This window comes from Amblyomma americanum, chromosome 11 (assembly GCF_052857255.1).
Source record: "Amblyomma americanum isolate KBUSLIRL-KWMA chromosome 11, ASM5285725v1, whole genome shotgun sequence".
In the NCBI taxonomy this organism is placed as follows: Eukaryota; Metazoa; Arthropoda; class Arachnida; order Ixodida; family Ixodidae; genus Amblyomma; species Amblyomma americanum.
The window spans coordinates 15,921,281-15,938,132 of NC_135507.1; the positions used below are offsets into that span (position 1 = coordinate 15,921,281).

General features: G+C 50.9%; 2 protein-coding genes across 5 annotated transcripts in view; both read right to left on the minus strand.

Moving 5' to 3' along the window:
• Positions 1-6,426: 6,426 nt before the first annotated feature.
• On the minus strand, positions 6,427-10,301 carry LOC144111125 (uncharacterized). Its single transcript, XM_077644270.1, has 3 exons — positions 10,133-10,301; positions 7,585-7,872; positions 6,427-6,905 (listed from the first exon to the last, which is right to left on the minus strand). The coding sequence occupies exons 1-3, from the start codon at positions 10,226-10,228 to the stop codon at positions 6,714-6,716; spliced, it is 576 nt and encodes a 191-aa protein (XP_077500396.1). The 5' UTR covers positions 10,229-10,301; the 3' UTR covers positions 6,427-6,713.
• A 985-nt stretch (positions 10,302-11,286) lies between these two features.
• LOC144111126 (uncharacterized) overlaps positions 11,287-16,852 on the minus strand; it is a 61,703-nt gene continuing 56,137 nt past the window's right edge. For all 4 annotated transcript variants that reach the window (XM_077644271.1, XM_077644273.1, XM_077644272.1 and 1 more), the window contains 2 exons: positions 15,118-15,405; positions 11,287-11,789 (listed from right to left, as the gene is read on the minus strand). In XM_077644271.1, the coding sequence (XP_077500397.1) occupies positions 11,601-11,789; positions 15,118-15,396 (468 nt within the window). In that variant the 5' untranslated portion in view covers positions 15,397-15,405 and the 3' untranslated portion in view covers positions 11,287-11,600. The remainder of the gene's footprint in view (positions 11,790-15,117; positions 15,406-16,852) is intronic.

A 16,852-nucleotide genomic window follows, 5' to 3' on the forward strand; every position in this document is an offset into this window, starting at 1 on the left:
AGCAATGGTACTCGTGGCGCCATCTCATACCGACCGGAAAAATGAGCTTTCTGCTAAGGAGGCCGGAAAATGCAGCGCGGTTGATTTAAAAGCACTTTCTTGGCAGCGTTATCAATGTTCCTACTGTCGAGCAATGTGAGGCCGTGTTGGTCACCTCAGACCTGGGCGTTAAAACTCGTGCCATTGAATTGGCTACACAGGTCTCTGTCAGGCGTGGACTGATAGCCACCTAGCGCGGATCATCTGCATTTTGTCTTTTCTAACGAAATAAATGTTTTGCATCCAAATCAATATGTTCGATACAGAAAACTTGGCTTGCACGAAACGGCGGCAATTTCAGTGAGCTTAGTTTCTGTCTATCGCAATAAAGCATTTAACTATTCGTTTTGCGTCACCCAGCTGCTTTCATCTTTATTTCAACGACGGTAGCTGTGATCTGTTGGTGGGCGATTTATCATTTCTTGGTGCTTCGTGGTGCGAGTCAGCGCAAGACATCACCAAAAATTGCGGTCGTACAGCGATCAAGAGAAGGTCTGACCATGACCTGGCTATGTGAGTCCAACTCTCTTCGCTTCGTACGGAAGCAGTTCGGAGCGACATTTCATCGCTGACCGCCCTATCGCTTCAGCGTGGCTGCAAAGATGGCTTAAGAAGTTTCAAAGTACGGGCACCGTAGCAAATGCACGCAGATTCGATGTCGGGACATCCGGGGAAGGTCGTGTAGGCGCGCTGCGCTAATGTTCGGAACAGCGGCCTCGACCGCGAGCCGTGCTTTGAGTAGGAAAGGGAACTTATACAGTTCGTGTACAGCACGAACTGGCCGACCACGAACTGACGCGGCGGCTGCAGTTTTTCAAACCGGAACAACAGCAAAGTGCTGGCGGCCCTGACCATCTGTAGTTTCTACTTTTTAGCGATGAGGCCGTGTTCCACCGTGATGGCGCGGTTAACAGGCAGAATATGCGTATGTGGTCTTGAAAGAACCCTAAGTTCTTAAAATGACACGCCCTGTGCACGCTCTCCAGGTGTGGCAGTGAGGTGCGGAATCTGAATGGAAGGGATCATTGCACGGTTTTCTTTTCGACACTGCAGACACTTACTTGCATATGCTGAAAAATAAGTTCCTATTTGAATTCAACGCGAACCATATGCAGAAAAAAATCTGCATTTTCCAACATGGCTGCACACCGGCACATATTCGGCGAAGGTTCGAGACTGGCTGGATCGAAATTTTCCTCAATGATGGATGGGTCGTGGATCCCCATATATGCCCTGGCATCCACGCTTACCTGACCTGACGCCCTGAGATTTCTTCGTGTGGGGTTTTGTGGTATCCATCGTGTACTGCGCAGGGACTCTCAGCACTGTTGATCAGCTAAATGTGCGCATTGAGGATGCGTTCACCCGAATTGACGGCTCCATACATCAAGCGCATTGAGAAATGCATTGAATTAAGCAAACGGCTGCCACATCGAATGCTGAGCTCAGCACTGCCTGAAGCACTGCCCCATAAACGGCCCTTTTCAGGGCCACCAGAGTCCTGCCAGGTGAGAGATCATGCAGGACCGCTGCGCCGCACCCTACCCTTTACAAATAATTCAGAACAAAACATTAACAAGGCAGACGGCGTGGCAACGCAGCTGCTCATAGTCTCAAAGTATACAATTAAAATTTATTGAATGATAAATTTCGACATCATATCGTAGCCATTGACAGAAAGACGAAAGCAGATTTCACCATGTGAAACTACAGAAAAAGGGCTTTTACTTTCGGCCGAGATCTACACCCAAAAGCTCAACGCCGAGCATCCTGCAGGCGGAGTACCTGGGTTCGAACCCGACCGTGGCGGCCGCGTTTCGATGGAGGCGAAACGCAAAAGGCGCCCGTGTGCCATGCGATGTCAGTGCACGTTAAGGATCCCCAGCTGGTCGAAATTATTCCAGAGACCTGCACTACGGCACCTCTTTCTTCCTTTCTTTCACTCCCTGCTTTATCCCTTCTCTTACGGCGCGGTTCGGGTGGCCATCGAGATACGTGAGACAGTATAACTGCGCGTCAATTCCTTTCCTCAAAAAAAAAAAACGAATTGTTATTTTTCATCCTGCCTCCACGTACTCCAGGTGTACAGCGCATGCGAATTTGTCAATACGTAGACGAAATCCAGGCGGTGAAAATCAATAGCGACGCGCCGCTAGAAGCAGCCGCACGCGGCGCATACGCGCAAGACTGCATAGAACAGATATGCAGCAAACTGACGACATGGCCAAGCGCAGCCAACGAGCGCGGTACACTGGAGGTACTACTGACATAACCCAACAGATGGCGCACGCGTCTTTGAAATTTATTTGAAATTAAAGCAGAGACGGAAACTGGGACAGCATGCCCGGCGCAAGTTTTCCAATTGAACGGGAGAAAATGTCATAATGATCCTGGACATCAAGGGGGCATTCGATAACGTCAGCCACGATTGATAGTGATTGAAGCTCCCGGGTGCGGCGGACGGTTTGGAAGCTCTGGCCGTGCGTGCATCTTGCGCTTGTTTATTGTTTTCGCTCATGGTTTGCTGTGCACATGTACGCGGGTTGAAAGCAAATACTCTCGGAAGGTTCTTACGCCTAGGTGCCGCGGAAACAGTTTATTTTTGACGTGCACTAAATTTCGCGAAGCGAATGTAGCAGTCTGCAAGTTTCCTAGTGCTGACATGTAGGCCGATACGTGACTCAGAATACATGGTACCACACCCACGCTTTACCACCTTAGCACGAACTCAGCAGCACACAAAAAGGGAGCATACTGACGGTTGGTGCCTTTTCAAGACGACAGTTTGGGAATGCGCAGCCTCGCCAAAACTGAACATACATTTCTTTGGTAAACTCCCCTCTCTCATGCTGCCAGAACACAACATTATATCCACAAAAACCAACAGCTCAGCCTTTTCAGCTCATCGTTGACTTCTAAAAATTTAACCGAAAGGAAAGGGAGACGAAATGAAGCTGCAGACTAATAGAAAAGAAAAGGACAACATTAGGCGCATTCCTAGCTGCCAGCATCAAGCCGTGAGAATCGTGGAGGGCACTTCTAGGAAAGACGGTGCCTTTTATTCCGGAAGATCTGCACGAAAATTAGGCCCCGTAGAGGTGAACACTCGTGAACGATGTAGCAGATGCCCCCCAGAGGCCGTCCGGCCAATAGAATCGACCGATTCTAATGATGTGGTGGTTAATCCTCTTGGACTGATCGGCTGACATCCCAGGGGATCGCAGTGTCCCACTGCAGCGATAAGGTGTGCTGTATAAGTGCCACCAATGCGCACTAGTGAGTGCGCTCCCAGGCAGCCTCAGAGCGTGTGGAGGTAGCGGTTAAGCGCTCTCAAGTGATGCCCTCGACTCAGCGTGGCAAGCTCAGCCAGAAACCAGCCATCAAGTCGCCGGTCGCAAGCCAGAGAATGGGTCGGAGCCAAAGGTTCATTGAGAAAACAAGCTTTATGTAGCAAACAGACGGTACAGAGGAATTTTAAGCGCTCGTAACAAAATGTACATAGTGATCTCCAAAACGATGCAACGCTTGCAGCGCAAAATTATAACAGAGGCTTCAATGCACGAGAGGTCTTGCAACTAATATGCACTAATAAATGAGTGAGGCAAGCAAAACAGAAAAAAATGGAGGGACACTTAAGCTTAGTGATCTCCAAAACGATGCAACGCTTGCAGCGCAAAATTATAACAGAGGCTTCAATGCAAGAGAGATCTTGCAACTAATATGCACTAATAAATGAGTGAGGCAAGCAAAACAGAAAAAAATGGAGGGACACTTAAGCTCCGCCTTAAATGTATGATGCGATAGCGTAATGAGTTAATTGCCATCTATGCAGAAGGTGATCCTCTACTTTACATTCGGGCCGCCGCGGTGGCTCAGTGGTCACGGCGCTCGGCTGCTGCTGACCCGAAAGACGCGGGTTGGATCCCGGCCGCGGTGGTCGCATTTCGGTGGAGGCGAAATGCTAGCTAGAAGACCGTGCACTCTGTGATGTCAGTGCACGTTTAAAGAGCTCCTGGTGGTCGAAATTTCCGGAGCCCTTCACTACGGCGTCCCTCATAACCTCAGTCGCTTTAGGGCGTCAAACCCCCATAAACCATCTTTATATTCATAGATCCCTGGGAGTCCTCATACCCCTCATGGCGCAGTGGTGCAGCGTTTAAGCGATGTGCCACTGCCCTGCGATGGCAGGTGCTCCCAGCGGTGTGCCTTGTGCGACCCAGGTTTCTCTTCCAGAGCGACCAATCATTAAATTAAGTGCCACCTAGTACTGCGGGCAGTTTGCTCACTACCCGGTGTGCAGGTTGTGATGACGCCGCAAGGTCACGTGACCTTGGTGGCCCACCTAGTTTGCTAGGTTGCTCTCTGTAGACCACCTGCCAAAGCCATGCTCGTGATTTTTCCCTCACAACACCGACGATGATGATGCAGACAATGCAGACGACACCATATTTTCTGGAGAACGGGGCCTTTAACGCTATCGCGTTGAAACGTCCCATAAAAATGTAATGTTTCTGCTTTTCGTGAGATGTGTTTCTCCTGTGTCTTTTGGATTTTTTGCGGGTTTGTTGCTATGTACGATTGCTATTATTCGCTGATCATGTTTATCATTCATATTGTGCATTTACCTTTAACAACAAAAAGACTGAACTATGTGTAGTAAGAGCTAAAATGTCTTTAAATGTATTGGGTTGTACTGTATGTCTAAATTGTAGGTGCACCAAATGTTACTACCGACACCTCGCTGTTTTGCCATGTAATGAGGCCCGAGCGCCGTCAAGTGAATTAACGTTCACTTTTTGTCTCGGGTCCCTCATTTATTACTGAAATCAAAATAAACTTCAAACTTCAACCTCTAACACAATTTGGTCGCCGGGCCCTGCGACAATCCGCCGACTGGACTGCCCTATTTACATTTTAAAACTTTCTCAAAAGCGGCAGAAAATGTAATAAACAGCCGTCTGTATAATCATCTTAGTAGAAATGAGATAATTGCTAAGCAACAATGTGATCGAGTCTGCGGTATCAGAAATTAAAAAGGAAATTATTGAAATTGTATTGAAAATTATTGAAAATTTAAATATGTTACGAACGGCCTTCCTCCACGACCCCGGGAGTGAAATAAACAGAACAATAAGAATGGGTTGGAGTGCACTTGGCAGGAATTCAGTGATCATGAGTGACGGTTTACCAGTATCCCTGAAAATAAGTATATAAAAGCATTATCTTACCGGTCCTCGCCTATGGAGCATAAGGCGGAGGCTTGCGAAGTGTTCAACTTATATTAGGACAACGCAGTGAGCTATACAGAAAGGAAAATGATGAGTGTTACGATAGGTGTAGTTAAGAGAGGAAGAGGGCAGGGTGGGTCAGAGAACAAACGCGGGTTAACGACATCCTAGTCAAAATCAGAGGAGGAAATGGGCTCGGGCATGGCATGTAATGCGAAGGAAATATAATCAATGGTCCTTAAGGATAATGGAGTAGATACCAAGAGGAGGCAAACGTAGCGACGGGCGGCAAAAAGTTGGGCGGCCGCATGAGATCAATCATTTTTCGGGGATACGGCGGCCTCAGCTGGCACAGGACAGTGCTAATTGGAGAAACATGGGAGAGGCCTTTGCCCTTTAGTGGGCGCCGTCAGGCCGACGGTGGTGATGCTCAGGAATTTGTTACTTCCTTTAAATACATTTTGGTCTTGCGTAATCAGAGCGCTTGCCTGGAAATGGTACAGGTCACCGCCACGTTTTCGGTAAATTTTCACTAACCCTGGCTGGTAAGACAATTGTTTAACAAACTCTTTTTACAAGCACCCAACATGATTTGAGCTATCGATACATTTACGTCAATGCTGTCATTGGGAGCAGGGCGCTTGTAATTAATGCAGAAATATACACTACTGGCCTCCGGTTCGTGTTTTCGGAGCTTGCAAAAAGTGGCCGTTTTTGGGTCCTTCGTCGCAATCGGGCGGGACACGTTAGGGTCACTGGAAAAAAAAAAAAACTCCAGTGACTTGAGGAAACGCTGTCGTAAAACGCGGCCAAACGCTACAGAAAGCCTCCTGAACGTTGGTGGTGGTGGCGTAAATATGCCAGCGGGATTAATTAGCCTTGCCGATTCCTGTCGACAACCGCTCCGCCTGAGTCACTGATTTAAGAGTCTGCGTCCGTATACAACTGAAACATAAGACCATTGCCCTCTAAAAACTTCAGCAGTGATCGTCATACTAATCGTCGCGCAGTTCGGGAGCCCTAAATAAGACTCTTGAACGCTCCGCGCCAGTTTGTGCAGGGATTTTTAACAGTTATTAGCAAAGGCGTGAAAGCAGATACCTCTTCTAGAGGGCAGCCATCTGTACCGTGCCTGTGAAAACAGGGATTAAAGAATATATTTAGCAGGAGGAAAACATTTTTATTGACAGTCTTAATTTGGACGCCTCGGATATCGATGGAATGCCAGACCACGGCTCGCTGTGTGTAAAGCGGTTCGGATATTGGGCAGAACCGAGAGCGAATGCGCAAAGTGATTGTGAGCCGGGTCCGTGCAGACTGGGGCCGGGTTCCAGGTTCTTGTGGACCGGGCGATGTGGACAAGATATCAGAGTCTCAAGACGCGCGCGGAGGACGACGCAGGACTGGCGGCTGCAGAGAGGTGCGGTGGCGGGTCGCGTCCCCGTGTCAGGCGCTGCCTCCGCCCTCACTCGTCAGTTCGTCGACGGCCGGTTTGTCCACGACCCTCTCGTCCTCCGTGTGGCCCTCTCCGCGCTCGCGCCGCAGAGATGGCTCGGCCGCCGCCCGCTCCTTGTCCGCCAGGCCGTCGCATTCGAGCGTCAGATGCATCATCAGCAGCTGCAGATCCAGGGACTTGTCCTGCGCGGCAAGAGCAAACTTCCAATTTCGCTCGCGGAGCAGCGGCCGTGGCGGACGATGCATAATGACGGCAATTATAGCGGAGACGTATACCGGTTTACCGGACCCCTCCTGCGCACGCGCAGTGGCTCCCCCTGACCATAACAATGCCACTGCGCATGCGCCGGAGGGGTCCGCTAAACCGATATACGTCTCCGCTGGTGCGTCTCCAGTATGCTAAAAACGTCTACTGTCAGACTTGGCGGGTGGCATGAGGCTCCTACGTAGCAACCCTGTACGACTTAATCACCATACTGTTGCAAGGTTGCCCGTCTACTGTGCGATGTCAGTGCACGTTAAAGAACCCCAGTCGGTCGAAATTTCCGGAGCCCTTCACTACGGCGTCCCTCATAGCCTGAGTAGCTTCGGGAAGTTAAATTCCAATAAATCAAATTCCTTTCCTGAGGCCCTGTGTCTACCGTTAGCCAACTACCGCGTTGGGGTGACTCGGTACAAGGATATTCTTCGGACTATCGAAATGGTTTCACTGTTTTCCGCCACCTTTCTTTTCTGAGTGGGTTTCTTCGCGCGGAGTCTCTGGTACCTTAGGCGACGAGCCCGTCGGCGGCGGCTTTTTTTTCTTTTATTGCTATGGCGGGCTTGCTGGCATCAAGTATTATTTACAGGTAGAGATACGCACCGGCTGCTGGGCGGTGGCGGTTGACGAGACGCCCGCCTCTGAGGCTGCGCTAGCGGGCCGTGAGGAGCCCTCACCCAGCTCGTCGTACTCGCCGACGGGCGACGGGGAGGTGGTGCAGTCAGTCCTCGACGGCCGGGGTGTCGGAGGCCGGCCTACGATGGGCTTCAACTTGAGGGGATCCACCTCGGGGTCCATATCGGTGGCGATGACAAGTCGCTTGCCATCGTCAAACGATACGGAGCGGCACTGGCGGCCCGGGTGGAGCTCGTGCACAGCCATCGGCAACACCTGCACAGCTGAGCCACCGTGCACCACGTGATGTCGGAAGGCGCTTATTCTCGCCACAATGCGCGGCACTAGATCGCTGCATACATCCAAATGTCAACGTTTCAGCCCTACGCAACGAGACGATTAGTGTCACCATGTATATGCAGCGACAACAGCTCGGAAACCATTTTATTCCCACAGACCTTCAAGGGGGAAAGGTTTCGCACGTATCCCCGCATCACGATTTAGAGAAGCAGGAACAAGCAACACCCCGTAGCAACCACACGTCCCAGACTCGGTAATAACACAGACACTGTGAGCATGAGAATTCCTCTGGCGATGCTCGACTACTGAAGACACAAGGCGCCGTTACATACGGGATCACGCATTAACGATCTTCCAAGACCGGACCATCGCTAAAGGGGCTGCGAAACACCGCTTGAACGGATGCCGGTTACACTTCAGATGGCTTTTTTGTAACACAGATGCTGATTCAAAAAGAATGACGAGAATTGATGCACAGGAACGGGAGTTATTCAATGAAGCAATTTCAAAATACAAGCAAACAAAATGCTTCCCTCAACTCAATTTTCGCGCAGCTTCCCATTCCCATTTCACTCTCCCAATGACGACACTTAGTGCGACCAATCAAAACAGCCTATCTGAGCACGTGGTGGAAGTTTACACTCTATGGTTGCCTGTTCTCTGTAACTCGTTCATGCCAAGGCTGGCAGCGCCGTTTGCATGGTTACAACAACCATGTGAACGCTCAGCTGATCCAGCGATGCTTCATCGTCACGTCGACGGCGCAGAAGGGAACACTGATCAGTGACGTTCCCTTACTTATGGATCCAAACTCGAGCGCGAGATACTGCGATGGTGTGACAGCCTGCGCAAGATATCAGACACATTTAGCATAGCGCGTACCGCTACTGCTTACCGCCAACCATCGCCCGTCGCTCCTAGCGCGCTGGTTGGCAACGGCGAGCAAGGAGCGCGCGCTGTTGACAAAAGCGTGGCGCCGCTGCCTGGTGATCCTCCACAAGCTGACGATGCGCACTGACTGCTAAATGTGAAACGAACGCATCCTTCCTTGGGACCGAAACGAACGCTTATAGAGTGCATTGGCTCGATCGGATCGATTCCGCAAAGCCGCTTTCAGATACATTGAGAGTAGCCATAAGTGTTGAGTGCTAGGTCGTAGGATGTTTACAGAGAGGCGCAAAGTCCGTCGGTACAAAAAGCAGCCAGAGCCTCTAGTAGTGTATTTTCGTTTTACTTGCTTTACAGCGCTTTTATCTAGGGCAAACAAGTTGGCTTTGTTAATGTAATATAAAACACAAAAACTTGACAAAACATATGTCTAGTTATTAACACAATTTGCAGTATATTTACTCTCTGGCCAATCATCAAGCTCCCACTAAGTGATGTCATATCCGCTGCTAAAAACCGCCACTGTATGTTGACACCGTCAGCGCCACGAACTTGTTTTTTCAAGCTAATTAAAATATTAAAAACCGCAGTATACGCAGTACAACCGATGCTAATAGCATCACTATAACTCATTCTATGCAACCAACAGGCAAAACAATGCACTGAAAATGCGTTTCAAGGCCCCTTTAAGACCGACAGCAGAGCCGAACCTATGGCACTGTTACACTAAGCCAATAAATAGAGACATCCTCTAAATTAAACAAGAGTTTCTCGTGCACAGCTCCATTTCCATGAGCAGAGCCTAGGCCATCATATTCGAGTGAAAAGCATCCTCTGGCTAGTGTTGTCTTAAAGTTCTCTCAGTTTACCTCCATTCAGAAAGGCGCGCTGTCCGCAGCCATCTATTCACAGCCGTATCAGAAGGCAACGCAGATGACATTGCGGCATGGTGTGCACATCACCCTAAATGCTTTCACCTGATAACCCGCTAGAATCTTCCAGGAATGTCGCCCGCTCCTTCGCCGGAACTCACGGTTAGATTGCGGAACCCATCCACGGGGTTTAACGGACATCTTACAACTCAGCTTCAAAGCAATGTTAAAGAACGGCGGGCAACAGTCTGAAAAGACGACGTGCGCAGTGCTTTATTTCCCCGGTGGGCCTCACGCTACACAAGCTGGCCGCGCGAAGCGTGAATCGGTCGGTACCAGGGACAATCCCTGGATGTCACCCTTTCGACTTCTGTGCTTAAGTCCCTCCACGCGATCGTAACGCGTTTTGCCCTTGGCGCCCAGCTACAGGAGTGCGGCACGAATTGTGGGCAGCCTAGCGCTGCATAGCCACTCACGTCTTCCTGCCGTGTGTCGACCAGGTGAGCCTTGTGGACGGGTACCGGGTGTCTGCGTTTGGCCGTGGAATGCTCCGGGCTGCTGCCGGTGGCCATCGGCCTCCCCGTGCCGGGCCCCGCTGCTGGGCACGCTGAAGCACTCTGCGGCCCACCGCGAACAGCCAATCACAGCCAGGCTCGCGCCCGCTGTGTTGATGGTGATCGCTATGGCATGCCACCGATAGCCAGGCCGCTGTCTGCTAGAATAAGCAGTGGTCCCTTATTCAGCCCCATTCGGCCCTGATGGTGTAAGTTGACAGCGGAACACAGTTTCTGCTCGCACCTCTGTAACTATAGAAAGAGCGATTGATATTTATTCGAGTATAATTCCTTCGCGATCCGTATGACTCTTCTCACATTCCTACTCAGTTGTGCAGTCTAAGGAAGAGGAAAAAGCAACAGGGAAGGCATGGATGAAGAAGTAGAGGTATTCCACATATTTAAACTTCTTTTCCGCTTTCCTTCTCTTTTTTTCTTCTGAGGCTGCCCTCCTAAGGCTCATAACCACCACGACCACTAGACTGAAATAACCAGGAGAGTAACATTGGGTTGGAAGAGATTTGGAAGTAATTCGCAGATCAGGGATGGCAGTTACCAATATTCCGAAAAAAGTATACGACAGCTGAATCTCACCTGTACTCGCCTAGTCTAAATGAAGATGAACAAATGGGCTTGGGCAGGGCGTGTAATTCGAAGGCAAGATCACCACTGGTCCTTAAGGGAGTGGATTCCAAGAGAAGGCAAGCGTAGCGGTGGCGGCAGAAAGTTGAGACTAAGAAGTTTGCGGGGATACGGTGGCCGTAGCTGGCAAAGGACAGGGTTAACTGGAGAGAAATGTGAGAGGCCTTTGCCCTGCAGTGGGCGTAGTCAGGCTGATGATGACCCGGCAGCTGCGCACGCGCCTGCAGCATTGGGGCCAATTAGCGCGCGCTCAACGGCGATGGGCGCGTTCCCGTTTTCCGGTAACGGTAACACGGCACACGGTACACAGTAAAGGCGTCTATTAGTAGTTACTATAGGAAAGGAGCGATAGCAGATACTACATACCTGCTCTACAACGGTAGTCACCTGCAGCGTACCTGTGAAGAAACGCCTTAACGAATAAAATTCGCTGGTGGAAAACACTTTTATTGACAGTCTTAATTGAGATGGCTCGAAAAATGATGGAAGGCCGGTCCACGGCTCGGTTGATGTTCTCGTTGAGAGTCCACCAACCAGGTGACCCAAGTAGTGAGATGGGGTTCGTATATCGGGTGGAGGCGAGAGCGAAAAGGCAAGAGTGTTCCAGGTCCTTGTGGACCGGGCGCGGTGTACAAGAGACGAGACTAGTGGACTCCGCCTCAAGAGGCGCGCGGAGGACTGCGCGCTGCCTTTAGTGGCGGCCTGCAGAGACACCGCCGAACGCCTGGCGGCGGCTCGCGTCGACGCGTCAGGCGCTGCCTCCGTCCTCGCTCGTCAGGTCTTCGGTGGCCGGTTGGTCCACGTCCCTCTTGTCGTCCGTGGGGCCCTCTCCGCGCTCGCGCCGCAGCGCTGGCTCGGCCGCCGTCCACTCCTTGTCCGCCAGGCCGTCGCGCTCGAGCGTCAGCCGCATCAGCAGCTCCAGGTCCAAGGACTTATCCTGTGCGGCAAGAACCAACTTCCAATAACGCTCGTGGATCAGCGGCCGTGGCAAACGCGCTCTGCCGATGGATAATGGCGGCCATCATGGCAGAGACCTGTAGGCCCTATTCACTCTCACATTTGGAGGGCGGCAGGAGGAGGAGGAGGAGGCGTAGCAACCATGTACTTCTCAGCCACCATAGTGTTGCGAGGTTCGAAACAAAGTTCCAACTGAGGGTCGCTCGCGGGCCCAAAAGACGCTATACAGAGGTAGGTGGGGAAGAGACAGCGTACCCCGCTTCTCTAATAGGCCTGTCGAGGGGCAGTGACAAAAGTCGACTCCGCCATGCTTTGGGATGGGGCTCATTGGATTTGGCGAACAGGATTGTCTCGCTTGAATGCCCACGACGCAAGGCGACCACCGTGGTTGACTGCATAGGCGCGCCTTGCAATTGATGTCACGTTAAACAGCGTTAATATCGAACTACTAGAACTACCGGCATTTCTCGTTAACAACACTTTTAATGTTACCACATTAATAATCAGTCGTTATCATCCGTCTGAAAGCAACCATGAAAGTCAGAAACTATGGAGACGCTTCAGTAACCTAGGGGGTGGAAAGCGATTGCATTAGATTTTTAAAAGTCGCAACTTCGGTTGTAACTTCTGTGCGCGTTTACGCCAGTTTCTTTGCAATTGTCCGTCCATCATCCGCTATATTTGGACTGCAATCTGCAGCAGTAGGTATCGCTATGTTGCGACGGCGCTGACATTTTCATATGTCAAATCTTTTTCTGGTTTTTCATTTCGATTTTCTATCCCGGTTGCTCACTACCTGATGGTCTTGCTGTGATGACATCGCAAGGTAACGTGACCTCTTTGGACCAGTTATTAATTGCCACCTGCCACAGCGGGCAGGTTGCTCCCAGTCCGGTGGCCAGGTTGACATCTGCCGTGGTGGGCAGTGTTACATCGTGCGGTCACGTGACCTTTCTCGAACAATCAGGGTGACACTCAGAGCTGGTTGTGATGATGTCAAAATGTCACGAGGCTTATTTCAACCAATCAGCAACGTTTCTGACCCCCAGACATCGGTGGGATTTTGTTGCGATTACAACTCCTCTAATTTTGTCGTATACATGGCTTGCACTGACGTCGTAGCTGGGAACCCTGGGATACTTTTCCGCCATGTTGGTGCAGTCGCAGCGGCCGTGGTGCACTTGATGCAATTCGCGCGTACGGTGTACATCGACGGCGTTGCGATGGTTATCTGCGCTGTTGTTGGATGCTCCAACCGCACTTGTTGGGCGAAATCAACAAACACAAACTTTTTTCGTCTTCCAAAGGTCATCGAGCATCAAGGTGACCGTACGAAAGCTTTATATGCGCGAAGCGACGGGAGGTGTGGCTGGCTCGTATAAAACGTGCCGATCTCAACACCGAAAGGACGGGCATACGTGTTTGCGGCGCCCACTTCGTAAAAGGTAAGTCCGTTGCATATGCACAGTGTTTATTTAGGTGCATGACGTACAGGCATAGCGGAAAATCTCATTTTAAACAAATTTTTCTTGCATTTTGTAGGCAGACCATCAAAACTGTGGGAGGAGACGGACCCGGACTGGGCCCCTACGCTTTTGCTCGGCTACAGCGCAAAACATGGTGATCCCGGTCGCCACGCTCGCGCGGCAAGACGACGGACCCAGACACGCGCGGCTCAAGCGGAGTGTCAGGCTGAGGAGTCGGGAACAATGGAGGCTACGAATCCAAATTAACATTGGGCACATCTCTGCGAAGGCACACGTCACTGTCGATCTTGTCGCGCTACCGGACCGTCGAAAACGGCAACAGCGATGAGCTTGATCACTTAATGCGGGCCATAGTGCGCGACGCGACAGGCGAGACCTAAATTGTTGGTCGACAAATCTGTAGCGAGCGATAACAATCTCTCCACGCATGACCGTTTCTTTTTTGCGCAATACCTTGTTGGGTTTCCAAACTAAGATAAACCAGCAACGGTTCCTTTCATATGCCCATAAAAATAGAATAAATCGTGATTTAATCTGAAGTCGTCCAGGTTCAGTACATACGAAGAAATGAATCACTAGCCTGACAGTTTGTAAACAGTTCTTTCTAAAACTTTACTGAGTGATGGCTTACACTCAGTCACTTGTGGATTTAATAACCGTTATTTCTTTACTCTAATCCGTACAAAGATCAATGCCCTGCGGCTTACCTCTCCAAGTAGAAGCACCTTGTCCCCTTGCAGCTGTTTTGCCGACAGTCCCTTCACCCAGCCGCTAGTGAAATAATTATGCGCCTCGGTGGACTTAAACGCCTTCATTTCTTCAAGGGTCAGAAAGCTTGCAGAAAAAACAAGGTAATTGACGATGTCACCGTAACAAATCTCTGGAAATATGTCGACATCGCTTGTGTCCGTTCCCGGCCGCAGCATGAACGGGTCGATATTATCGCAGAGACGCACTTTTTCCGCATACCGAACGCGCTCTGACCCCGTAAGATCTAAGCGGTAGGTAGCATGGCTGACCACGACAGTGTTGTATGTACATAGCGTTTTGTGTGTTTTTTGTTGAGTGTTTTTTGTGTAAATGTTATGTGTCGCAGCCAGGCAATAAAGAAAAAAAAGCGAGGAAACGCGTGCGATACGCACTCCACCGACTCCGCACAGACTGCACCAACATGTCCGCCGCAGCGCGCGCCGCCGGACGTGACGTCACATGCAAACCATGTATTAATAGAGGACGCTAGATGCACACGCGCAGTGGCCGGGTGGGGCCAGAGAGCGCGCGTAGCCGGCGTCCCTTAAACTGCATGGTATCCTTCTACGCTACTACGGTCCCGCGATGATAAAACTTCCTAATAGCTCTCATATGTGGCCGTATGGGTGCACTTAGGTGAGGAGTAATAATTCTATTAATCGCCACATTAACATTTGTACGACACTTTTTTTTGTTGAGTCTGCGTCTACTTTTAGCCAGTGACCATGTTATAGCGACGCGACATCAGCCGCATATCGAAATGATTTCACTGTCTAACGCCTCCTTTCTTTTAGTGCGAAAACAATGATCCGCTGGTTCTGACCCGAGAAAAACCGTCTAACGTAATTGTCTGTCTGTCCGAGACCAACCTGGACCGCACAAATTCCACATGTGGCAGCACCTGCCATCCTGCGCCACTGTATACCAATGTTGTAAGCATTTTCTCTCGTTTTTTTCTCTGTGTGCGTTTCGTAAGTCTTTGGTACCTTAGGCGGCTAGCCCTTCGTCGGCGGCTTTTCGTTTTGTTTACTGCGAAAGCCTGCCTGCTGGTATAAGGTATTATTTACAGACCGGCTGCTGGGCGGCGATGGTGGCCGAGACGCCCGCCTCCGAGGCTGCGCTGGGAGGCCGTGACGAGTCCTCGCCCAACTCGTCCCAGTCCCCGGCGGGTGACGAGGATGCGGTGCAGTCAGTTCGCGACGGCCGAGGAGTCGGTGGACGGCCCACGATGGACTTCAGCTTGGCCGGGTCCACTTCGGGGTCCAGGTCCGTGGCGATGACGCGCCGCTGGCCATCGTCGAACGATACCGACCGGCACTGGCGGCCATGGTGGGGCTCGTGCATGGCCATCGGCAACCACTGCGCAGACGAGCCGCCACTGATCTGAGAGCGCTTAGCCTCGCCACAGTGCCCTGCGCTACTTCACTGTACGCAGTCAAATGCCAGCGTTTAAGTCCTAAGCAAAAATAGGATTCGTGTCACCATGTATATGTTGTGACAACACCTCGGGGACCACAGTGTTCTCATAGGCTTTCCAAAGAAGGTCTCTGGGAATAGAGACATGCACGAATTCATATTGCTAGCGGTGACGGCAGTGCGGCGAGCAGAAGATAGCCAAAGGCTTCCAAACGGAACCTTTTATTCCGGCTGACTTGCGCCCACAAAGAGCTGAATGACTCGGCAGCGGCGTAGCAACCAGCGTGCTCGGCGGTCGCCGAACAGAATGCATGCAGTTCCCGGCTGCGCTCAGTTTAGTGCTGGCAAGGGAACCTTCGAGATAAGGAGCCAAAAGCAACAACAATAATCTCGGAAAATGTGGAAGCAGATGCACGTGGGCGCGATCAGTTGAGATAAATTTGGCCGCGTCACCCGTAAGCAACAAAACGATAAAGCCGAGTGCCGACGGCTCTGAGCGTGAACGAACAAGGAGTGCAAAGATTCCCCGCAATATAACAGGTGACCCTACGACCGTACATTCGTTCATTGTATGCCATGAGCATGCATCTACGCCATCATATTCAAATCAAAAGCTTTCTCTAACTGATGTTGTCTTTTCCTTAGTGCTCTCAATGCAGATACTCCGCCTCGTATGCGGGAGGTGCGGGGTTCGATCCCCAGTGCCGCCGGGTACCCAATGGTGATACATTGGGTACATCCTTTCTCCTGGTCTGGTGCTCGGCTTATCTAGGGTGAAATGCTTTGGAAATGGTTCTTTGACCCCACCTTGAATAGAAGAAAACCTTGCGCCATGGCGCTCTTGGCCACAGATGCCCTTGCTCTATAAAAATTCATCATCATCATAGTCATCATCATCAATACAGCTCCATGGGTAAAGTATCTGCATGTACGCCGACCGTTTGCTCAAAGGCGGCACAGATGGCGGCCATGTATTCATAGCCGTCTCGCGAGGCGACCCAAATGAGGCAGTTTGCGCCACTGGGTACACATCACCCGAACTGCCTTCACCCGACAAGCCGTTAGAATATTCCCACTCTCTCGCACGAATTCTTACAACTCAGCTTGACTGCACCGTGCAGCAACGGCGGGCAGCAGTCGGCCAGCACGACGTGCGCATCATCATCATAGTCATCATCATCAATACAGCTCCATGGGTAAAGTATCTGCATGTACGCCGACCGTTTGCTCAAAGGCGGCACAGATGGCGGCCATGTATTCATAGCCGTCTCACGAGGCGACCCAAATGAGGCAGTTTGCGCCACTGGGTACACATCACCCGAACTGCCTTCACCCGACAAGCCGTTAGAATATTCCCACTTTCTCGCACGAATTCTTGCAACTCAGCGTG